Genomic DNA, 23,376 nt, shown 5'->3' on the forward strand with positions numbered 1-23,376 from the left:
GCCGGGCGCCGCGCTCCCCCGCCTCCGCGGCGGCGCCTCCCGCCGACCGGGGAGGGCAGCGGCGGAGGCCGTGCTCGCCTCGGCCTCGCTCCTGGCTGGGCTCCTTCTCCCCCGTGAAGTTCTGCGTGCCGGGAGAAGCTTTGTTTCGGGTTTTCTTTTCTTCTTTTTAAAGTTCGCTCTGTTCGGATGTCGCCTGTAGCGAGCTGCGCCTTATTTCATCCGTTTCTCTCAAGTCCGGCTTGATGGAGCAGAATCTGGAAGAGTTTTTTGCAAACTGTTCGGGAGCAGGTTAGCTTTCAGCATTCGCCTAGCCTAGGCGTTTGTGTGGTGTGGCCTGAACATAAATCCAAGTTATTTTAGCCGTGCAGCTGGTTCTGGTCATTGTGCGAAGCGCATAGGCAGACTCTGCAGATGCGATTAAATGCTTCCTTCTGCTGGTGTAACTGGGCTGAAAACACGAACGCTGAATCAGGACGTCGCTCCGTGAGGAAGACAAATACCAAGTGCACGTAGTCTGCTTCAGTGTGTCCAGAGCATTGCTTCGGGCGGCATGTCTGTATAATTGGAAGGGTACATACAGGATACCTTAATTTAGTACACAAGTACTGGTTTGTATGCACATCAATTTTAAGACTTCTCAGTAAAAACTATCCAGACGGGTTTTTTTAAAGCTTTCTGTTAAGGTGTGGTTAAACATTCAGTAGAGTTGGTGTTGCCTCCTCAGTATAGAAATGGACTGTGTCGCAAAAGCGTTCCTTGTCCGGCAAGTGAACAGGTCTAAATGTCAGACAGGAGCCAACAAACAGGTGGTGGGCGCCAGCAAAAAAGTTCATTATTCCATTGGCAGGGGTGGCAAGGAAGTTCCGCAGCTACTTTATCGCCCTGGCTGTTAGGCACTGTCAGGTTTTGTCTTTATAGGTCTCCTGGAAAAAGAGAGCTGAGGCGGCTGTGGAGCTCGGGCATCGGGAAACTATTAGAAGAAATGGGGAAGGCTCTGCTTTAGAAAGCTGAGCTAGCAGGAGGTAGAGGATGACAGGACTGATAAAATGGAGCTTCTATGACCTTTCTGAAGCTGTGCCCTCTGCCTTACTGGAATCTACCATTTAATTTCCAGAAACCAGTTCTGGAGGACTAGAAAAGGGGAATTCGGGTTCCTGCCACCTTTGATTTGGTATCTTGCGAATCCTTGCGTTGTAGAAAATTTGATTTCCAACATCGGATTGATCATTTGATCAACTTTTTGTTGTCTTTCCCTGAAAACTGTGTCTATTTTTCCTCTGAAACAGGCATGCTTACTTCCAAGCCGGTCTTGCTTTGTATATAAATCTGAATTTTGAAACTTGGCTTTTAAATAGAAGGCTTGTTGAAATGTCAGCTATGCTCTTGGTTTTTAGCTATACGCTTTCTACGTGCCTGGATTTGTTTTTTTACTTCAGCGCTGTTAGCATTGACTCTTTCTTCTTGCAGAAGCTCAGTCAACTGTCTCCCTTGCATTAACTAACTGAAAAAACACACTTCCATATTGGCTATGCTCTGAGGGTTGTGTCTGAGAGAAGTAACAGCACTGAGCACTCTTACCTGTTACATGTTACAAGCCCTAGTCCAAGGTGTAAAGTGGGGAAGCTAATAGTCAGGGGTCGCTTGTGTGGCTTGAAGCAGTATCCCGAAGAGCAGCCATGGGCGAGATTACCTCTTTGGCTTTGTGCTTATTTCCTTGTTTAATTTAGAGAGTAGAGCACTGTTACTCTTTCCAAAATGCATTTCTTAAATTATCATCCCTAAAAATAATTTTTTTTCATGTATGTGAAAGACATCAGGTTCATTTTGAAATCTGCTGCAGCTGCTGAAAGAATGGAAGGAGAGCTGTGCATGCGGCAAGGATTGTTTTGTTTTCCATCAGCTCTGTAGCCAAGCTTTCTAACTGCATAGCTGGTGTGCAGAAGGAAGATAATTTTTTCGTGGTGGACTAAGATGAGGCGATTGGTTTGTTTGCAGTTCTGTCAGGTGAATAGTTCCAGCACTGTCTGCTGCTGCTGCAGCCTTCTGGAGCAGCGTTATGCTGCCAACTGAAATTGGCCCCATCCTTGGGTAGTTTCATTGCTGCCTGCAAATATCTGAGTAGTGGCATTGAAACCAGCCAGTTTTTACTGGCTGCTGCTTGGGCCAGGTTTGCTATGCTGAAACAGTAGGGCTTTTTGTCTGTAAAGTCAGAAAGACAAGAGCATCATCTGAAGCTCGGGAAGCTGTGCACACGTCTGTAATGGTTAGACCCCACTTTTCAATGGAAGGCTAAAATTTTTCATAAATTGCTGAGAACTGCAGGCTCATTAAGGAGAGGTTGTGTCTTAACATTGATTACCACCCTTCGTAGTAATCCTCATGACAGCATATGGAGCAAGTAGAATTATCTCCATTGCCCGAGAACACAGAAGGAATCTGTGTTTTGGTGAGAGAAATTTCACAAAATTTTGGTATCTTAAGGCCATGCCGAGTGTGCTTCTCCGATACTGTGGGGCTTTGTACTTATGATTCCCACCGTACACCCAGGGCAGGTATGTGACAGTAGCGCTGTTCCATAAGATGTCGTTAACCTTCTGCTTTTCTCGTAGGTGTATGCAGAATACTTTTGTGGAAACAACTAACTAGAAATCTTCACAAAGGAATATATTTGGTGAGAAAGTTTTATTTTTATCAGCTTTGATGTGAATGTATGTGTGGCTGTACCATTACCTCCAGAGCTTCCTAGAGCTTTCATTCAGGGTCCTATAGCAGTGTTAATGTTATAAATAGCTCTTGAATTAAAAATTCTCTTCTAAACTACTTCTTTCTTTACAACTGTGTAAAACTTTGAAGCTTCTTGTATATTTCTTATTCTGACAATACAAAAGTGTTTTCTTCTTTAAAACCAATTGAAAGAGTGACTTCCACTGTTATTTTGTTTTAGTGTGAAGGTTGATACGTATTTTAATGCATTCTTAAAAAAAGATGAGAAGTTACCCCTTATCTCATAAGCGCACAGAGGAAAAAAAAACCCAGAAAGTAGTTTACATGTGTTCCTGTTTGAAATCTTTTTTTAATATCTGGGTTTGCTTCCACTTCTTGACATAAGAAAACACAAAGCTTACGTATTTGTCTGCACAGATGAAGAAAGAAACTGGAGAGTGCTGCTGATATACTAGATGTCTGCTTCATGAATGTCCATATGAGTTCTGCCAGGACTCATAGAGATCCTACCTTGTTCAGTGTGATCATACAATGCAGGTGTTAAATGAAGCTGGAGGCTTTTCCCCAGTGATGCAAAACACTGAATTTGGCATCATGAGATGAAAATGCCAAAGAAAGATCTTCTTTCTTTCTTTCTTTTTCGCCTTTTTTTTTGGCCAGTCTTAGCATACTTTGAAGAAGATTCTGAAAAACATGTCAGAGAAGTTCCAAAGTTCAGGCTTCTGATAAGTCTTTGCCTTGTTGCATGTGTTTGCAGTAACAGTAATAATTGTGACTAATGATTCAGTGCATAGGGGACTTTGAATCTGCAGCTTCCAACTTAAGTTTTCAAAGTTCCTTAACCAATACCATGTCTGAATGACCCAATTCTCTGCACAAAAGTCTTACCCTTGCACCTCCGGATCAGTGCCTTAAGTGTTAGTTGAGCTGTAATCTCTGTTGGGTCTCATGACATTTTGCTTTCTTCTTCTCTGTGGGGGGACACCTTCAGCAGGGAGCGTGAAGAGGAACCTCCCTTAGGATACACTGCAGTCTGGTGACCGGGGACCCTGTCGCCAAGTGGGACTTAAGAGCTTGGATCTTAATAGGCAAAGGAGGCATTGAATTGTAGGTGAGTGTTTTCACCTTGATGGTATTACGTAAAAGATAGCGAGTGGTTTCTGCTTTTCTAACTCCAATTTTTGAAGAAGAAAATTATATTCCTGCCCTCTTCGTCTGAAGACTGGATGAAATCACCTGCTGCCAAGCAGTTGTTCCAGGCCTTTGGCCTCTGGCCCTTTGACCTCCAGTCAATAGAAATACCTTAATCTCTGGAGGAGAGCCAGGTTTAAGACATGCTCCTCTGTGTAGTATTTTCTGTTTGCCAGATATGCTACACCCTGTTTAGCACACGGGATTTTGGATCTTTTCAGAGGCTCTTAAGTCTCCTGACATGTTAAATTGGGTACAAGGATGCATGGTGCAGGCTGTAACCTAGATACCTGAAAGTTTTCTGCTGAAGTGCTTTGTTGGATCTCGGTCTTGATTCTGTGATTCACTGGAGAGCTTCTACAGAAAAACAAAAGGACTTGAATTGCACTTTTTGAGCTCTTGTGTGCTAGGTTCTGGTTTTGGTCAAGCTGTGAGCCTTTTCTGACAGTGATGAGATTCTGTTTTCACTTGCATTGATGTAGTAGGAGAACAGTGAGTAAAACCTAGCACAAGCTGGTTAGGCACATCTTTTGTAGGTAGCATTCCTAGAGTGCTTCCAGGTACCTGTAGAGCTACGCATCATACAGTAGTTCTCAACTTTCTGCTCTGCAGACCCCTGAAGGCTCCCTTCTGTGTAGAACAAATTCAGTCCTACCGACAGTGACTTGTTTCCCTTAGCTGCTCTTCTCAGGCCCGTGTAGTACTCCATTGACTTCTGGGGTCTGGTAGCAGCAGGTGCCTGGGCTGTAGAAGATAGACCACTGTGGTCCATGTAGTTGTAAGAGAGTGAAGTATTTCTGTGGTTTAGAAGGAGTTGCAATTGTGTTAAATCATTGCATGTGAGTGATATATTGTGTAATATTCCTGTCTACCTTTTAAAATAAAGTAGCTTGTGGTCAAGAATTATGTAACCTTGAGGTTCTAGGGAAGGTAGCAGGGGAGGGAATGCCTGATCTTACCACTTCTTTTAGGTAGTGCTGTGATTTTACACTTGTGTTTTTTCTAAATACTTCATCACTAAACTAGAAACTCTGCTGTGAAACTCCCCTGCCAATACATTGCTTTGCTCATTTAGCTTTGCAGGAACTGCAAGCAAATCTGTCAGTGGCCTAAACTAGATTACGGAGAGTTATGAAAGCATCTTTTACCTGCACTGTTTGCCAATGTTACTCTGACTCTTTCCATTGGACAGGTGTCATCTTAAATACTTGTATGATGCCTAACACAACAGATCCTCGGTACTTCATCAGGGCTGTATCTGCTGTCAGTGCTGCTGTGTCCAATACCTTCTTAATAGCAGAAAATACTAAAACTTGTGTGGAGCCTTGTGATGCTTTCTAGTGTTCTGCCACGTTCAAAATTGGTAACTTGCTCCAATTCCCCTCTAAACTTGTTGATAATCCGTGACAGTATTTTGTCTGATTAAATAACTTTTCTGAGCCTCTTATGAGGAACTGTTGGCAGAAACTTTTTGGGAGCTCAAACAAGCAATTTCATCTGAATTTCTTTTGGGAGTTACATGCCAGCTAGATACAAATATATTAGCGGAGGTAGTTCTTTATAAAAATTAATTTATCTCTGGCTTAACTCATTTGTGTCTCCCTTGAGTCTGCTTTAAAACTGTTCTGGTCACATTTTTATTCCTTTGCTTGAAGTAAGACTTGCTAGGTTGTGACTTTTATTTTACTTTTTTTAGGATCTTCCCTAATGCAGTGAATAAACTCTTTCCAGATTCCTGATAGAGTAATCATCTTAACGAACAAAATGGCCACATGTTAAGTAGGAATGTAATTGCTTCGTATCTTTGTACAGATGTTTTGATCAAATAATGCCAGGCCTCTCAGTTTGTTACAGCATCTGCCTTCTCTTTCTTATACTGCTTGATATTTTTGTTTCAGGTTGGAAAAAAAGCAACAACCTACATGTAACTTCACATAGTGAGGACAAATCTTTGTATTTCTTCCAGGTTGCATTAGATGAATGCAAAGAAGTCATGTAGTACCTGTATCCAGTTCTTTCTCAGAACCTGACTGCCCTTGGTTGCTCCCTGTGATCAATTGGGCTCTCTTGCCTTTCTTTTTTTTTTCTTTTTTTTTTTTTTCTTTTTTTTTTTTTGACTTGCTGACCTGTGATTAAATAAAGTAACAAGGAATTCTATGATTGTAACTTTTTCAAATTGCCTCTTAGCCCTCATGTATTGGGTCATCCATCTTGATGTATTACTACTCACTTTCCTATTTCTTAGCTTCCATGTTTGTGTTTCTGGCTTTTGTTAGGTACTTGTTCAGTGTTACCATCAAATCAGCCACCCTGGTAGTAGGTTTTTTTGCTTGCTTTCTTGTTGAGCTTCTTGTGTAAAAGTACTTATGTTTTCTGAGTCATGAACTGATACCCTTAGTGCTGATTGTGAGGACTCTTTAATATTCAATTTAGGCTTGCTTCGCATCCAAGGATCTATCATTTAGTGTGTGGGTGCCATTTTTTACTGTGATGTTTTGACTTCATAATTATACTACGAGGGTTTTAGCTGGTGTTCTCCCGGTGAGTCTTCCCACTGTCAAGTTCTGCTTCTGCCTTCTCATCCCTTCTTCAGATCCCAGCCACTCCTTCCTCACCCAGAGGAGGTACAGAGAGATCTGTGCATGGCAAGACAAGCTGGAATTATTTTTTTTGGTGGTCGGTGACTCCCGGAAGAAATTTAAATTATTTAAAGGCTTGCCTATATGTGCAGGGAGAAGGGAACTAAGAGGTCACTGGCAGGAAGATAGAAGGATGCTTAGTGCAACTTGTTTTTCTTTTCCTGACCTCAGTGCCTGCTGAGGAGGGAAAGCAGGATTGGCAGGGAGGCTCAGGGAAGGAGGCAGGACTTAACACCGAGGCACATTTTCGTGGGGGAGGAAAGCAGGAGGGAAACCTGGGCTAGATATTGCTTTCTTCGCCTCCAAAGGGGAAATGCAGTAAGCAGAGCTGCTGATTTGAGCTTTCTCCTGTGCTTCCCCTCACTGTCAGGGACTGCTGCTCTAGAACTGCTCGAGGAAACAGCTTTTGATGTAAAGAAATCTCCTTTCTGAAATGTTTTCATTGGAAAGTTTGTGTAGAGTTAAAACAGTCTAGTTCTGCTGCTATCACCACACTGTGTATGCAGTACTGCTACAAGATAAATGGAGTTACATTTCTTCCATCTTGTTTTCATGGCATTTATTTAAATTCTGCTGCAAGGACTTGTTTCTTTGAAGTGCTGCTTTCCAGGTACTAACAGATCTTACAGGCATGCTGCTGTTGTTTTTCTAGTGCCCACCACCTCTGTGATCACTGGGCTTTGCTTTTTTTAATACATAAACTATTGTATGAGAGTGGCTGTTTTGTTTTTCATACTGTTTTTCTTCCTGATTGCTTTTTAGCGGTATGAAATAGCAGTAGTTTGGCAGGAGCTGCTAGTGTATCTAGTAATGAAAAAGAACTTCCTTTTCTGTGGAACTTAACCTACGTGCATTTTGGATTCATGGATTACATTTATGCGTTGCCAGAAAAGATGTACAGCATATGTGAATTTCTTTTTTAGGCAATAATGAATCAAACGGACAAAAATCAACAGGAAGTCCCATCATACCTTCATGATGAACCACCAGAAGGTATGTATTAGTTTTCATAATATCAAGTATATTCACAGAATTTCATCAGAAGTTCAGATCTCTTAAAAAAAAAAAATCTGCAAGCTGAACACTTTAACTTTCATTTAAGTAACAGTAAGCAAGCCAGCCCTGGAATGGGATGGGCCTGGATTATTCTTCACTTCTGCATTATCCCAATAACAATAAGGCCACTGAATATAACTCAGTGAAGAACTGTACTGATAAATTATAGAGAAGATGGGCAGATACTGAAGGACATAATTTGCAGATTAGTTTCCAGAGATGTGAATTGGTCCAATAGGTATTTATTTCTGCTGTTCATTATGCGAGATGGAAAGAGCCCAGCTTCACTTTTGGAGTCCTTGCTGAGTTCATAGTGCTTGTGACTTTTAAACAAGAAGTGTTTAAAAAGTACATGGAACTTTATTACTACTTTTGGAGACCCTTTTCCATCATACAATTAACTGTGGTTCTAACTGTTGCCTTAATCTCATGGTTTCCTAAAAACAAACACAAACTTTACTTCATTAATGCAGTGGCATCTTGGTCTCCTGAATCAAATGAATCTTAAATCGGTTATTGAATCTGCAGAGGAAATGCAGTTGCAGATGAGCCGAGTTCCCTTCTGGGCTATGGAACAGCACGACTGTGAAGAGTCCTGTTTGCCTAATGCGACTGGAAGCATACTAGATCAAAAGCCATTCTTGGCACACAGGTTGTCTGTGGTTTGTCTTCTCTTGCTTTAAGACCAAGTGTGTTGGATGTAGAGGTCGGTGAGTGCCGATTCCTCTCGGTTCATTGCTTTTCAATTTATGATGACCCTTTCGAGCTCTGTTTGTTTGTTTGTTTGTTTCCTCAGCTTTTGTATGTTGTATGACTGAACAATTTACTTCACTTGAACAACAGTATTATCCACTAACTGTAGCAGAAGGGCTTGAAGTGGAATAACTCACTCTATTCTTAACAACTATTAGGCAGGAAACGCAAGTACAAGAAGAGTGGAAAGGGAGAAATAGATTTTCATGGCACAGTGGTTCTTAAGCTCTACTATACTTGAACTTGTTACAGCGTCCTGGTGTGAGGACAAAAATCTTTCTTTTTAAGCTCTTACAGGGTTGTCAAGATCCCAGAAGCATTTCTGAAAGCAAATGCTAGGCTGGAAACTATGCCCTAATGTGTGTTATCTTCAAGTCTAATTTTTAAGGTGCCTTTCCCCCTCACCCCCCCTTAAAGATGGAATTGTGTTTTATTCATGTTAAACCTTGCGTATAGAAAGTGAACAGTGTCTGACTGATAAACTACAACTGATTCTTTCTTGAGGAAGGCAGTGAAACAAGTGGGCATTTTTAATCTTCCTAGAATACTCAGTAGGTTGTCCAGATTCAAAGCATAACAGCAGAGTCTGATCATCACTAGTTATTGCAAGGTTTTATTTAAAATTTGTGAGCATTTAAGACTTGATTTTCTTCTGCACAGTATCTTCTTTCAGTATAACAAGAACCAGTTTGAATATGAAATCTAAATAGATAGAGAAAGTTGGTGTAGTTAGAGGGAGCAGAATGAAACACAGCTTGCCTTAATGGAAACTCTGTCCTTGAAGAGGCTTTTTCCTCTTGATTCTGTTTCACGTGCACTCTTCAAGCCTCATGACTTCAGCTAAAATGTTGGAGTACCCTTGAAGAACATCCCTGTTTTAAATGTCATACAAGGCCTTCATATGCGATACGCTTACACCATCATAGAAGGATGGCCAAATGGGGATGGAAGGCTACCAGTTCAATGTTGGCAAGAAGATCTGAACAGGCTCTCTGAACAGGCTGCCAAAAAAAATCCTTAGAGGAAAGGCTCGATTCCAAAACAAATTTGCAGTTTTTCATAAAGATATAAATAGTTCCAGTTTGTTGAAATCACACTCGACAAGCTTGGTGCCCAAAGGGTTTAAAGAAATACATATGTAGAAGAAGCTTTTGTGCTCATACTTTCTATAAGTAGTGCTATTCTAATGGTTTATTTTCTGCTTTGCAAGTGGTGCCAACCTTTGCAGCCTACATTCATTCAAACTCTTGTTGGCTGTTGGACACTTTTCAGCAGGAAGCTGGCTGCAAGGTAGCATGGTAAAGCCAACCCCTGAACAGGGAACTTGTGTAATTTTCTCCCTAGATTTAGGAATGATCTGGTTTACCTTCTTTCTCATACTGGTTAGAAACAAGGAGACCAGGAATGTGTATCCTAGAATAGAAATCAAGCGGCAATAAAAACTCTTTGCAGCTGCAGGCATTTACTAGATCTCATGGACAATGCAAACAGGAATTAAATGGGAATGTGTCAACCATCACCAGAAGTTATTAATACACCAAGTCACAGTCAGTATTTATACTTGTGAAATAGAGTATATGTTGCTGAAGGATTGGTTACCTGAAGTAATGTGAGGAAAAGCATGTCAAGATTACTTTTCTTTGCTTCTCTTTTGTAATTTTAAGTTAGCTATGATGGGTCCTTTCTTGCTAACGTCAGATCTAATTCACTGAAATCAACTCTTAAAATTCAGTGTGATAAAACTACTCCCTTTCACCGTGATGATAATGATCCAGTTAGGTGGAAGTGAAGCACTTCCTAACCAAATTTTTTACAAGGTCTGTGAGTCTAGTCACAAGAATTGTCTAATGAATAATACCTAGACAGTGGATTTTATACCAGGCTGTATATGCTCCTATCTGAGTTTGATTCTTTAGGCTTTCTTTGTGTGAATAGGAATTCTGATATCTGTGTGCTTGTGTTGGCAATGCATTTTTGCTGGAGGTGTCCGGGTTGAAAGCTGCTGGCCTAGAATGAACCAGCAAGGGTATTACTTGGCTTTAAGTAAAAGGCTGTCACTTACATTTCTAGTTTCCGTGACACTTTATCTACATCAACTTCTCAAATAAGAAAGACTAGTGTAAGCTGGAAGCATTTTTAGTATTTTTTTGCTCCCTTGAGCTGCACTGTTCCTCTATATGCCTTTTTTTTTTTTTTTTAATTTTTGTCAGACTTGTAAGAAGTTCTCACATTTAGATGACATCTTTTGTTTTAATTATTCCAGGCATGCACATAGGAACTCTGAACTTGACACTTTTTTAACAAATTCTGAATCCTGGGTCAGTCCTGGCATTATCAAAAACTCACTGGAGGTGCATGGGAAGTTGTTCACCCTCATTTTCATCTTGTAGATGAGTGCTGGGAGGTGACTCTTGGAAACTGTCCTCTGAATGTGAGTTGTCAGCAGTCAGGGCACTGGAGAGAGAGACCTGTTCTACTCGTTCTCCTAAGGCATGTCTGCAGTGCAGAGCAAATGGGTTGACAGGGGCTAGATAGAGATCTCTGTTGGATCTAGATCTGATTTTTCTTTTCCCCTGGCTCTTTAGACTCGTTGTCCTCTTCCAAGCATGTTCATTCTGCTGCTGACTCCCTCACCTCTTTATTTCATGTTTGTTTCTTCCCTACCTCTGCCCACTGTGGTTCCACTTGCTCTTTTCTTGGTTCCCTCTGTTTTTCCCTAAGAAAGGGAAATGTATCTGTTAAATCCCATACATTATCTACAGGTAGCTAGAAAATACAAAAACTCTGGGACTCACCCTACTTGTGTTAACTGGCTGTCTCTTGCCATGGTTCTCTCTGAAACTTTTTTTTAAGGAGTGTTTGGGGTTGGTGAGGAATTGACAAGGCAGGAGCTGAAAAATGCTTGCCTGTAAATTGTTGTGAAGACCAGAGATTTCTCAAGGTTCACACTGAAAATACCTTGTAGACAGACATGTCGGGGCTACTGGTTTATAGGTGCAGTAGGTGATATTTTCTTGTGTGCTTAAATACAACATTAACATACTGTTTCATCTTCCTATTTCTTTTTTGAAGATTAGATGATGCTTAGCAGTAGCAGGGCATGGAGTTGCAGTCTCAGTTGCCTTTAGAGGCAAGGTGCATGTATCTAGGATTTTGAAGCCTACCTTTAGAAATGCAAAGTAATTAGTAAACTATTGGAAGGCTAAGTGGCTAATTCTGGGAGTCTTTCTATTACTCTAATAGGTTTCTATTATGTTGAGGCTATGTAATTGTATCATAAATATGGAATAGGAATTGACTTCTACGGTATATAGGAAGAAACTGCAAAATGCAGGTTAAACATAACATTAAAAAGAAAAAACATATTAACGTCATCAATAATATGCAGAAATCCTATGGTTTGCGATTTGGTTTTGTGCGTCATATTGGGACTTCCGTTGGGAGCCTGTAACTCTTGCTATTGTTAATGTCTGTGGGGACCACTTTTGGCATTTAATGAGCTTATTTGGCCATTGGACTTCCGTCCCTGCCCCGCTTCCCTATCCAAATTACAGAAAAGGCCTTTCTGGAAGAAAATTAAGTTTGTGTACATGATGAAGAAAGGAAGTGCTACAGTGAAGAGTTGGCACCAGTTTTGTCCTTCTCATGCTTCTTTTGACTCCTCTGATTGCTCTTGTTTGTAACCTTCTTTCCTGACCCTTTGCACACAACCCCTGTAAGCATCTTCAGAACAGTAATTACTAAGGAAAGAAGCAACTTTGCCTCAAGGTGAGGTCTTTTCAAAGAACACCTTTTTTTTTTTTTTTTTTTTTTTTTTTTATACCTTTGGCTCTGCTTCTCCAGGAAACTTCTTCCAGTCCTTCCTTAGAGATTTGAACAGCAAGTAGTCCTGCTGCTTTTGGAGGTCCCCCACTCTGTGGGTTAACTCTTAATATTAGGATGGGGAAACGGGAGGGTGTGTTGTGCCCTCCCATTAATAAAGTCCAGGAATGAGGCTAATTTGGCCATGAGACTTCCCAGAGTCTGGGAAAGTAGTGGTGCATACAGAGGACAGAAGTTTAGCACGTAAGACTGTGTGGGAGCTATATGCCTGATATTTGTAGGCTCAGTATTGACTTAGATTTTAGAAAACAGCGTTGAGGTGTGTCTCGCCGCAGCAAAGTGTCTTTTCTTACTTGGAACTATGGTGGTGTATGAGCATCCAAGAAAAGCAGCCTGCAAGGTAAGTATATACTGTGTGCAGTGGCCATTAGGCTAGAAAAGGAAGTACTTATGAACAACCTTTTCTTTTGAAAATGCTTTAATCATAGCACTGCGATTGATTTGCTTGTTGTTTCCTCCCTTAGGTTCATTAAAAGACCACCCGCAGCAGCAGCCCGGCATGCTTTCTCGTGTGACTGGTGGCCTCTTCAGTGTCACAAAGGGAGCTGTTGGTGCCACGATTGGGGGTGTTGCTTGGATTGGAGGGAAGAGCTTGGAAATTACCAAAACAGCGGTCACATCTGTGCCTTCAATGGGAGTGGGGCTAGTCAAAGGAAGTGTTTCTGCTGTAGCTGGAGGTGTTACAGCTGTAGGATCTGCTGTTGCAAGTAAAGTGCCTTTAACGGGAAAGAAAAAGGATAAGTCTGACTAAAACCAAAACTGAGACGTACTTGATTCTTCAGAATATTACATCAGTGGCATTAAAATCTGCTAAGATTTGGACCATGAGAAGCCATGTGTCTTAGACACTTTATCTTCTAAAGAGTTGTGCAAGTAACTCGATTTCATCTGAAAAGGACAGAAGCAGCTTGGCTAGCACAGCGTATGAAGATTTATTAGAGCCTAGATTGAAGCTTTGTATCTGGTGAAATGTTACACTTGATAACTATAGAAGTTAAGTGTATCCGAAGGGATAATACGTATTTGAATATTCATTTACTCTAAGTCTTTTGGAGTTTTGGACTAAAATGTGAACGTAGAAACTTGGTAGTCTCTGCTGTACCATCAATATGATGAGATGCCATTTACTGTTCTCAGTGGTTTCCATATCCTCGTGCTAAGGATCCTTCAGCTGTCTAACAGCATTGTTGGATGTACCCCAATAGTTTTGGTTATGAAACTGCATTTGCAGGCAGCCTGTAAACTATCAGTGACCGCATTCTACCAGTGCGGACTGGAGCAAATAGAACTGGAGGTGCGCAGAAATTGGAAATGAGTGGGAGATAGAAGTGAGAACGTTTGACAACATGGTAGAAGGGATCATAAAGAGTAAACTAACTTAATGCCTTATTAGAAAAAATATCTTTTTACTAGGTGAAGCTGTGTAAAGAACTGTTCTGTCGTTTTAGTGCAGTGCACAGAATGAGCCTTAGACTCTCTTTTACAAATCCTGGTATCTGAAACCTTGTCAGTTTTTACTGAAAACAAGATTGCTCCATCTCAGGTGTATTTAATGATGTGCATCTGTCTCCTGCAAGTGAATACTTGCTTCTAATAAACTTCTTATAGACACTAGAAAAAATGATGGCTTAATGGAAACTGGGCTGATGTTTGTGGTCATCTAGCACAACTGTCTGACTTGAAAGAAACTCCTTTGTGTAGTTGGAAACCACTGAAGAACTAGCAAAGCTGTTGTCTCAGCTCCATGATGCACCAGGTTAGCTTCTTGCTCTGTTTAATCAAAGGCAAGGAATTTTTCACTACATCTTTCTCTCATAGTTTGCATTTTGATTGTTGAGTAAAATGCAATACTTTTATATAAAAAAACAAACCAAAAAAGGTAGGTGAGGCCTTACTAAAAAAAAAAAAGAGAGAGAAAGAAGCATCATCCAAGTAAATTGTACACTGACAGATTCCAAACGTTGACACACCTCAAATGGTAACATCTGTAGGTCCTCTACAGCATGTGAGGCAAAATGCACTTGTAATGACACAGCTTGAGGTTGCCTTAAAATAGAAGCTGTTCGTGATCTCTTTTTTTTTTTTTTTTTTGTGTGGGTACTGACTTTGCAAAATAAGTAACCTCTTTGGAAGCCCATAGAAGGCTGTGAATGTTGTGTATGCAGTATTTTCTAAAAGCTTGTGTTGCTATGGAGAACTTACAAGCATGTAAGCTTACTTTTTCAGTGGCTATGGTTGTACAAGAAGGATATATAGGGAGACTTCTTAAAAAATTTAAAAAAATGAAAACATATTGCTTGGCTAAAACTTAGTCCAATATTCATGGGTGTTGAAAGTACACTATGTGTAAATTATGGTACAGTAGTCACCTAGTCCCTCTGAGCCATTGGTACTTCAACTGCACTCTGCAACAACTTTATTTGGTATCAGTAATTGTATATGTTGGTAGTACAATATTCGTAAGCATGGGGATTTGGGGCGGTGGGGAGAGCAAAAACCCAGCAAACGGCATTATCTGCTCCTTTTGTTAGATGCACCAGCTGCTTAGCTCCCATCTGCTGCAAGGGTGTGATGAGGTAAGTTTATGCAACAAATGGAAGACTTTTAACTTTTTTATAGCCAAAAGCTAATTGCATAGAATATAGCGTAGTTTAAGGATACCAGTTAGCTCTAGAAATGAGCTAGCTTGGATATCAGAGGCAATCTAGCTGCAGCAAATAATTTAGTATGGTCTGCTCCCCTGCAGTTTCCAGTGTAGACATATCCCCAGAGGGCTACCACTGAACCCTTAAGAGCCACCTGTTTGGAGCATAGTGGCATTTGTGACACTCAACCAAACCCTTCCTAATAGTTTTCTGAAAGCATAAATGTTGAACTGGTCATACCCCTTTTCTACGATAGTCTCTGATTTTTATACTATGAAACTTGCTGCAAAACAAGTGTGGTCTGAGATAAGCAATGTCAGATCTGTAAAGAGCTGCCAACACTTCATTATGTTTTGTTATTAACATAACCTGTAGTTATTACTTCTGAGTCTTGTAACTGAAACACTTTAACATGGCATATGGTTTTAGTTTTTGAAAAGAGCTTTGTCCTATATCCTGCATATTTTCCATTCACTTGTGAAACTTGCTTCATCTTAAAAACTTGTTCTGATTCTGTCCTGACACTTGTGAAACATTAAATTGTTGCTGTTTCAGACATTTGAAAGCTTCCTTAGTTAATTTATGGAGAAAGGCATACTTAGGTATAAATCTTCCCACAGTATCATGCCCCAGTGCCTTTTATCTGCACCAACCAGCTCCTAACAAAAACTCTTAAGTTCACTATGTAGGCTGTGCCTAGACACAACACAAAATCCCTCATACCCTTTCCTCCCCTGCGTGAACTGAGGCTTGGGGATACCCACTTTTAAGATCGTAGTGAGTGGAATGGAATACGGACCTGAAATTTTCAGGGGAAGTGAGATTGTTCTTGTGTCTCGGGGTTGTTTTTTTGTAGTGGTTTTATTTTACTCTCCATTTCCCAGCCCCCACTTCAAAAGGGGCAGTGTTTATGAAGACTACTTGTATGCCTGACTGCTTGCTGTGTAATGAAAGGTTGGTCTATAGGCTTTTATGTGCCAGACTTAAACAGTTTAAACTGGTTCATGTTCACTGCAAGTAACAGCAAGAGAAGACGAAGCAGATTTCAGCAATACATTTTGGTAATTGGGAGCTTCTGTGAGGCTTTATTACAAATGAATATTATAAATGTGAAGAAGAGAGAAGTGGGTCCCAGGCATAGAATTATGAATGAAGGATTGAATGAATTTCTGTCTGCTGGTAGAAAAAAGGAGTCTTTCTGTTTATGCTTTTGTTTTGAAAGGGGAGGAGGAGAAATTGAAACAGAATGGAAAATGAGTTTGTGATAACTCAGGCTGTGACTCAAGGAAATATGTCACTTTCCCATTTTGTTCACTGCCACTGGAAATACTGTAAGTGATGGAAATAAGGTGTTTCAGGAACTTTGAAAACAGATATATGTAGAAATGCTGAAACTAAATTTTCAGGGAAAACACTGTTCTACATCTTGGTTTCCTTTTCATCCTAAACCATCCATCAGATCTGTGGTTCAGCATTACAGGTTGTATTATGAATAACCTCAGAGAGCTGAAATGTCCCCTTGTGTCTGAGGGGAACGATGCTTTGAAATTCAAGTAATACTGTGGTATGCTTAATAGCTGAGCAGACAGTCAGAAAGTGATAAAGGCAAGTTCCTGTAAATTTTTAATATGGCTATCTTCCCAGTTTCCTCCTAAAAAAACGATAATGTGTTTTGAAGAGTCAGCAAAGACATGGCTTAGTAACACAGCCTGACTTTTATCATGCTGGTGATATGTGCCCCTTCTTGAATTCTCGCCACAGTCACACGCACTCCTAGAAGAGCTGTGGTTACCCCCACAAGCTGCCATCACGTCCACACTTGCCTGCATGGTGGTGAGTTTAAGACCTTCAGCTGTTGAGATCTTGGCACTGATCTAACCAGATGTTTCTAGCCTTTTCCAAGCTCACAGCAGATAATGTGGCAGCCTATATAAAATATAACCTTGCAGCTCACCATCTAAGCAAGTAATTCAATACCAGCTTTCCTCAGCAATTTAAAACTTTTCTTTAAGAAAAGGAACCCTGGACTTGCTGCCAAAATGTCTGTTAAAAATGGCCTTGAAGAATGGCCTGGAGCGAGGGGGGGGTGTAACTTTTTTTTCTCCTGCTGTCAAGAGGGAATGTGTATGGAATAGTTGCTTAGCAAAGTCTTTCTGAGAAACAGAATCACTGATGATCCTAATTCTCTTGAGATGATTGTCAATGATGCTACTATTTTATATTCTCATTCACAGCCCGTAAATGAAAATAAATAAAATCCCCTGAGAACTTAAACACTGTCAGATAGTTACTATTTTGAAAGCCAGCACTTGTCAACAATTACTGTATGGTGTTATCTGAGAAGCAGTGTCATCCATATATTTAGAAACTGGCAGCTGTTTGCAAATCTAGTAGTCATTTTTAATCACCAGTGGTTTACAGACTAGAGTTTTGTTACACCTAATATAAAAGCATGACTTTTTCCTTTCTCCTACAATCCTTCTGAGACTCACTTGAGTCTCTCCCTAACCTTTTCTCTCCCTAAGCTGTGCTAGAAAAGAAATTAAGAACTAGACAATGGCAATAAATGTATTTCCTCCTGCCCCAAACCTTTTGAAAAAGTAGTAAATTTTGAAGTCTCAGAAATATAAAGGAGGTTGTCTCATAGTTTCTTTGCATTGTGGTTTGCACACAAACATACTAGGGCCTCACTGCAGCAGTCACTAAATAAAAAAATAGTATGTCCTGCCCCTGTTCTCAGACTGCTCTACCTATGTTTTCCTATCCAAGAAGTGAGGTCTGCTGCAGGTCAGGATCCAGGAGCTAGAGCTACTTACTGCAGCAATAAGGAATGGAACTCGAAAAGAGCCTCCAAAATTCAGTGAACCAGTGGGTTGAACACTGCTGGAAAAATAACCCTCCTTTTCTCAGATAAAGATTGTGCTAATCACTACCCCAGGCTGGACTGTGCAGTGACAGAGCTGAAAATCCAAAGCAGTTAACGCCCTGTTAGATAAGGAAATGTAACGGAACCAAAAAAAAAAAGTGAGGTACTCCCTGGGGAAAAAAGGCAACCTTTATCATAACCAGCTTCTATGATATTATTTGAAAGTATTAGAAAGCTACAACTGTATAATGAATTTGTGCCCAAGACCCACTCTGGGACAAAGTACAGTATAAGACTACAATCTGGTTAAGATTTCTTTCGGCTCTTCTCAACCACCCAGCATCTCTTTTGTCATTAATAATTTTCTTCTGTGTAATTTGAAGTACAGCATTCAAATTATTCTTCGATGTGTACAGGAGCAACAGGATTAAAAATTGGTCTCTCCTTCTTTGATTGTATCCTACCATAATTGACTTCAAAATCCTTCTTAGTACCATTCAAGCTTTCTAGATTTCCACTCTTTATATCATATCCCAAAGCAGAGAGTTTTTTAATTCGGTACTGAACAATTTGCGTTGTCAACTCCAGCACCATTGGTGTGTCTCTAATCTGCGCTACAGAAATTCCTTCCTTCAGTAGTCCTTCAAGTCTTTCTTCCAAAACTGGAACAGAATAGTAGAGAAGGGCTGGGCATTTCAGCACTAGCTGTTTTAATTCTTGATCACTGCACTTAAAGACATTTTTGGAATAAAGCATACTCTTCTGCATAGTAGTAGGAGTAAGCTGAAAAATAAAACCTTTAAGTTTGGACAGCAGCTGTAGAACTTCATGGTCACTGAAATGATTCTTCTGGAGAAATTCCAAGTTCTCCTGGATTGTGGTGGAGGAATTTAATAAAATAAATGGATTTTGGCTCAATAGCTTCAGTATCCAGATCTTCATATTTGCATCAGAACCTCCTAAACTTAAATAATTTCTTTGTAATGTCTCTATCACGTTTTTGTTTTTCTCAACAGGATTATAGAATATACTGGGTGCGCTTGTCAAGAACCTGGTGATTATATTATTCTTAAGTCCCAACTCTTGAAAAAACAGTATATTTGCCTTCTGATTCTCATGATACTGAGTACTAAAAAAAGACTCTGGAAATTGCTCTATTAATTTAATTAAGTGATTTTCATTCTGGCATACTAGTTGCCATAGAGTTCTTTGAGAGTTTATCTCTGCAGGGGTATGGAGAATTGCCTCTGGGCAGCGTTCTAAAATGTTGGCTACAGTGGTCTCATCTGCTCCCATTTCTTTTAAGATATCAGCAATTTCTTTAACATAGGCCACATCCTGGAGAAGGACCCATTCCTTTAGTCTGCGTATTTTCTTAATGTCAACTGACAATCTGTAGAGACTATCAATGGTTTTTTTATTTTCCTCTCTTGATTTTGTATCCGTTGTGTAAGTGGAATGTATTAGGAAGCTTCTCTTCATTACTTCAGTCCATACAGAGGGAAAATTCAGTCCTGGGTTACGATACTGAGATCTTGCCAACAGAAGAGTAAATATATCTTTTGCACTGTGAGTGACTCCTCTCAACATCATGGAACGCAGTCCTATGCAGAGAGAACAGCAACTACAAGAAAACACATTTAAGGCACAAATTATACCTTGTAATGTTCTCAGAGGCACTGATATTTAGACTTGAGCTGGCATAAGAAACCACTCTCAACAGTGTTTTGTTGTTACTAGCACAAAATTCAGCTTTCATGCAGAAGGGGGAGGGAGGTAAGACTTTTGAAAGGTTAATGTTCTGACGGATGCCTTACAACAATAACATGGGCATGCAACAGACCTGATGTGGGGGCAGCGCTCTGTCCATATGCTTGCAGTCATACAAAAACCAAACTGTCAGCCGTTTCCTGCAGCTAACATTGTTATGTTACAGCTCACTCGCACTATATTAGAAAAATGTTTCATTCAATTTAATTTGACTAATTCTACTAAATGAATTTTTTAAAAGGCTGCTTTCTTAACTCTTCTGAATGTATTTGCTTAACTTCTCAAGCACTGTTTGGAGCGTGACTTGTTCCTTCACGTGTCGGAGACCCACCTCCAGCGCTCCGTCAGCAGCGGTTCACAGCCTAACTGCATTGTGAAATCATTCTCGTTATAATTAAGGAAAAAAATCATCAAAACCTTTATGTATGTGTTTTTCCACGAGCAGAGTCTGTTAATTGGGTTCTGAATAAGCACACGGGTATTTTGGGGGAGGAAGCAAGTACACTGTAACATCTTCAGGCCTTCACTTGCCTCTTCAGCACCTACTTTGCTACAGCTGCCCTTTGCGCTGTTTTGCCTTATTTCTGTTTCCAGGTTGTTTCTGTCATTGCCAGCGACCCCCAGTAGGCAAAGGGTGGAATAGGTGCGTGGCTGTATTGGGGTCCACACAGCAACCGCAGGGTAGTTGTGGGTGACCCCATGCCCCACCTTTGCTCAAACTGACTGCCAGGTATCACCAATAGCACACGCGCTGCCGCCTGCTCTGCAGTGGCCAAAGGAGCCGCAGCAGTCAAACAGAGATATCATCCAGTGTACCTTTAACTTCCTAGGTGGTGTCCTCGTAACAACCTTTTGGAAGCACAGAGTGTGGAAGGGAGAACTGCTGGTCTGTGAAATACTTGCACAAATTGCTGCTGCTGGTAACACGAACTCCTCAAATTGAAAACGAGAAAAAGAATACAATTTGTGCATTTGACAATGCTGTTTATACAGTTGCTTTCACCTCTCCCAAAGTATAGTGTGCTTCAAAAAGTACCTATGTGAGCATTAAGTTAAATTATTTTGAGGTGGGTTTTTTTAGGAGAGAAAAGACTGTTACGATCATGCAGTCTAATCTTCTACATAACAGACCAAGAAGCCTATTGCAGGAACAGCTATGCAAGACTCCTAAAATTTTCTTTATAGCCTACCTTTTAAGAAAATACATAGTTTGTTTAGAGAACTTAAGTGATAGAGCCCCCATGTAGTTGTCAGGTAAGGTTAAATATTTTCCAGGGGTAAAATACTTCATCTCAAGAAAGTGTACCTTTAAGTTGATGTTTTTCAGCTTCTAAAAGCTGGACTCTTGTTATGTTACTACATCATAAACTAACAGAGTAAGACATAATTTTCTACATGCAAGCTTATGTTATTAACAGAAGCTGTTTATCGGTAACTTGTTTTTTAGTATTACTTCAAATCTCCAAGGCAAAATCTGATTGCCTAATGAAGCTGCTTGTGTCATAACCCCAAGGCTAATGATTTTATCTTCATAAACTTTGTGACGTGAGAAGTGCAGTCCAGCAAGCTCCACCGCAAAACAAGCGTTTTTTCCCCAATAGCCCTGGAAGCAGCGTGAGCGTAGGTAAGTCACAGACTTTTCATGTGCTGACCTTTCCCTGTCCTGAAAAAGTGACTGTTTCAAGGGGACTGCAAACTGAAGCCTCTCTTCCACAGGGAGTGACACAACCGTCTGCATCTGAGTATTCTAAGTAGTTCTATTGAATTTAGTGGGTCCAGTCAGAGTAAGTAAATCTCTGAAGTATCATGGCTTTCTTCATTAATGCTTCAGCTCAGCTGGAAGCTGCCGGCAAAATGAAGTATTGTTAAAATTGTTTGGGATGTCACATGATACTTCCAAAGTAAGAACTGGAAAAATAACCATGACTTTTACTTCAATGTGTAATCCTGCTGTTAAACGAAATTGCCTTGTGAGTAATGTAGTCACTTAAAATACAGTCATTTTATCTATTATAGTGCTTTTAAAAAAAATCTGATAAATTGTGCATTTCCAAGATCTGACATGGAAAGGATTGTTATGTTCACTTAAAAGAAGCTTTATGTTGTCTGAAAATGTTTGACATCATAGTCAACTTTTTTCCTGTTAGTGAGGATCATCCATGCAGAAACACAGAATATTATAAAAGGAAAGAAAACTTTATTTGCTGAACCGCATTTGACTGGGGTACTCAGGAGCCCTTGTAAAGCACTGAGCAAACTAGAACATGCAAAATACGATGAGTGGGTTTTAACATCATGGTGTTCTATAGAAACTGAGAAGATGATTAAGAGTTATGATTTGGTGTATTTCAGAGTCCATAGATGACAGTATCACATTTCCAGGGTATGTAACCTATTCCAAGAGTTCAGAGTTCTCTTAAAGCTCATGCTGGACTACTGTTCTAATATGCAGGACCCCACTGTAACTTTTTACATCCTTATATTGCGGTGGGGATTGTAAAATTGAGAGATTAAGAAAAAAAACAGCCAGCTTAGACGAGTCATTTGCTCTCACTGCCAGCAGCACCCTCGTATCACCAGGTGTCATAACAGCAATAAGGAAGTGAACTAATGCCTGCCTGGAAGTTACCTGTGATCCTGCTTGCTAGCAGACTCGCGGTGACCTGTATCTACAGAGTAAAAGGGTGTTACAAGTTTCATTATTTAATGAGATTCCTATATGTATCTTCTATAGGAAGTGGACGCTAGGATTAACTGGCCGATTCATCACTCATTTTATTCAGAAATTTCTGAATGTGTATTTTGAGACACAAAACTCACTTTTTGAAAATCAGCAAACCAACCTCTTGTTCATGTTGTATTTTTCACAAAATCTTTCACTAAAGAGAGCAACAGTGTGACTACTGTATGCTGGTCACTACCATTCTCATTACAGCAAACTGTAGCCAGGTCTTAGTAGGCTGTAGAAAGTTAAATGAACTATTAAATGCCTACATTGAACTTTGAATTAACCTGGAAGAGTAGGTATCTACCTAGAAGAGAGCAGTGTAGATAGGATTTGAATAGCTTGTGGAGGAATTTGGACCAGGAATAGGCAGCAGTTTTGTAGATTAACGCATAGTAGAGGAAGCATTCGCACTTCTGTGCTTACAGACAAAAAATGAACCCCTGCTTTGCATCAGTAGCGGAAATGAGGTAAAGAAGGATTACAAAAATACACTAGACCGACACAAAGCTTTCTAGAAAAAACTACAGAGGATCCTAAGATAATCCAGGTTGGAAGGGACCTCAAGAGCTCAAAGCGGGGTCCGCTATGAGGTAAGACCAGGCTGCTTTGTCCCGTCAAGTCCTGGAAACCTGTGTGGACGGAGCCCACCCAGCCTCCCCGCCTCGGCTGTTCTACTGCTCGACCGTCCTCGTGGGGGAAAAGCTTTTCCTCACATCTAGGAAAGGAAAGACATTTTTAAAAAAGCTTAAGGAAGCATAGCACTGTTTAAACCGAAGGTCATCAAGCGGTGCTTTTAGTGCAGAAAAAACGGAAAGTTCTCCGTCGCAGCCTGGCCGCGTAAGCCCGGCCACCCGGACGATCCCCATCCGCACCCCCCTCTCCCTCCCTTCGGACTCCGCTTGGCGGTGGAGGGTCCGGAGGAGGCTGTTTTCCCTCAGCCAGCACGGGACCTGCGGGTGGGAGGCCCGGCAGGGCTCTCCCCGTCCAGCCCCGAGCCCTCCCCCGCCGTCAAAGCACGGGAGGCCGAACCTAACGTCAGCCGGGCCGCTAACGGCGGTACCCCGCCTGAGGGCCGCCACAAGGCTTCCCTCACCGGCCGCGGGGCCGGGGCTGCCTCGGACA

The 23,376-nt window shown here is 40.8% G+C and overlaps 3 protein-coding genes across 5 annotated transcripts in view; 2 read left to right on the forward strand and 1 right to left on the reverse strand.

Annotated features, from left to right (window-relative positions):
• The first annotated feature begins 237 nt into the window (after nucleotides 1-237).
• On the forward strand, nucleotides 238-14,848 carry TMEM263 (transmembrane protein 263). Of its 3 annotated transcripts, XR_775497.1 has the most exons (6): nucleotides 261-288; nucleotides 2,610-2,671; nucleotides 3,716-3,835; nucleotides 7,478-7,547; nucleotides 12,710-13,238; nucleotides 14,777-14,848. XR_775497.1 is itself a non-coding variant. In XM_010585353.1 (4 exons), the coding sequence occupies exons 1-4, from the start codon at nucleotides 243-245 to the stop codon at nucleotides 12,994-12,996; spliced, it is 465 nt and encodes a 154-aa protein (XP_010583655.1). In that variant the 5' UTR covers nucleotides 238-242; the 3' UTR covers nucleotides 12,997-13,629. The 3 variants fall into 3 exon arrangements, 1 of the variants encoding a protein (XP_010583655.1); XR_775496.1 differs by lacking the exon at nucleotides 3,716-3,835 and having other exon boundaries at nucleotides 238-288; XM_010585353.1 differs by lacking the exons at nucleotides 3,716-3,835; nucleotides 14,777-14,848 and having other exon boundaries at nucleotides 238-288; nucleotides 12,710-13,629.
• A 3,192-nt stretch (nucleotides 14,849-18,040) lies between these two features.
• MTERF2 (mitochondrial transcription termination factor 2) lies at nucleotides 18,041-19,364 on the reverse strand. Its single transcript, XM_010585354.1, has one exon. The coding sequence runs from the start codon at nucleotides 19,347-19,349 to the stop codon at nucleotides 18,153-18,155; it is 1,197 nt and encodes a 398-aa protein (XP_010583656.1). The 5' UTR covers nucleotides 19,350-19,364; the 3' UTR covers nucleotides 18,041-18,152.
• A 3,475-nt stretch (nucleotides 19,365-22,839) lies between these two features.
• Nucleotides 22,840-23,376, forward strand: part of CRY1 (cryptochrome circadian clock 1) — a 43,845-nt gene continuing 43,308 nt past the window's right edge. The window contains exon 1 of the mRNA XM_010585455.1: nucleotides 22,840-22,844. Coding sequence (XP_010583757.1) covers nucleotides 22,840-22,844 — 5 coding nt within the window. The remainder of the gene's footprint in view (nucleotides 22,845-23,376) is intronic.

Source organism: Haliaeetus leucocephalus, unplaced genomic scaffold, assembly GCF_000737465.1.
Source record: "Haliaeetus leucocephalus isolate CR32 unplaced genomic scaffold, Haliaeetus_leucocephalus-4.0 Scaffold101, whole genome shotgun sequence".
In the NCBI taxonomy this organism is placed as follows: Eukaryota; Metazoa; Chordata; class Aves; order Accipitriformes; family Accipitridae; genus Haliaeetus; species Haliaeetus leucocephalus.

What these genes read in the sequence shown, in the direction of transcription:
- TMEM263 (XM_010585353.1), top strand. Translation starts at nt 243, where the DNA reads ATGGAGCAGAATCTGGAAGAGTTTTTTGCAAACTGTTCGGGAGCAG. An exon ending in TGCAAACTGTTCGGGAGCAG is followed by an intron (nt 289 to 2,609) that starts GTTAGCTTTCAG and finishes CTTTTCTCGTAG; the next exon opens with GTGTATGCAGAATACTTTTG. An exon ending in TCATGATGAACCACCAGAAG is followed by an intron (nt 7,548 to 12,709) that starts GTATGTATTAGT and finishes TTCCTCCCTTAG; the next exon opens with GTTCATTAAAAGACCACCCG.
- MTERF2 (XM_010585354.1), bottom strand. Translation starts at nt 19,349, where the DNA reads ATGATGTTGAGAGGAGTCACTCACAGTGCAAAAGATATATTTACTCTT.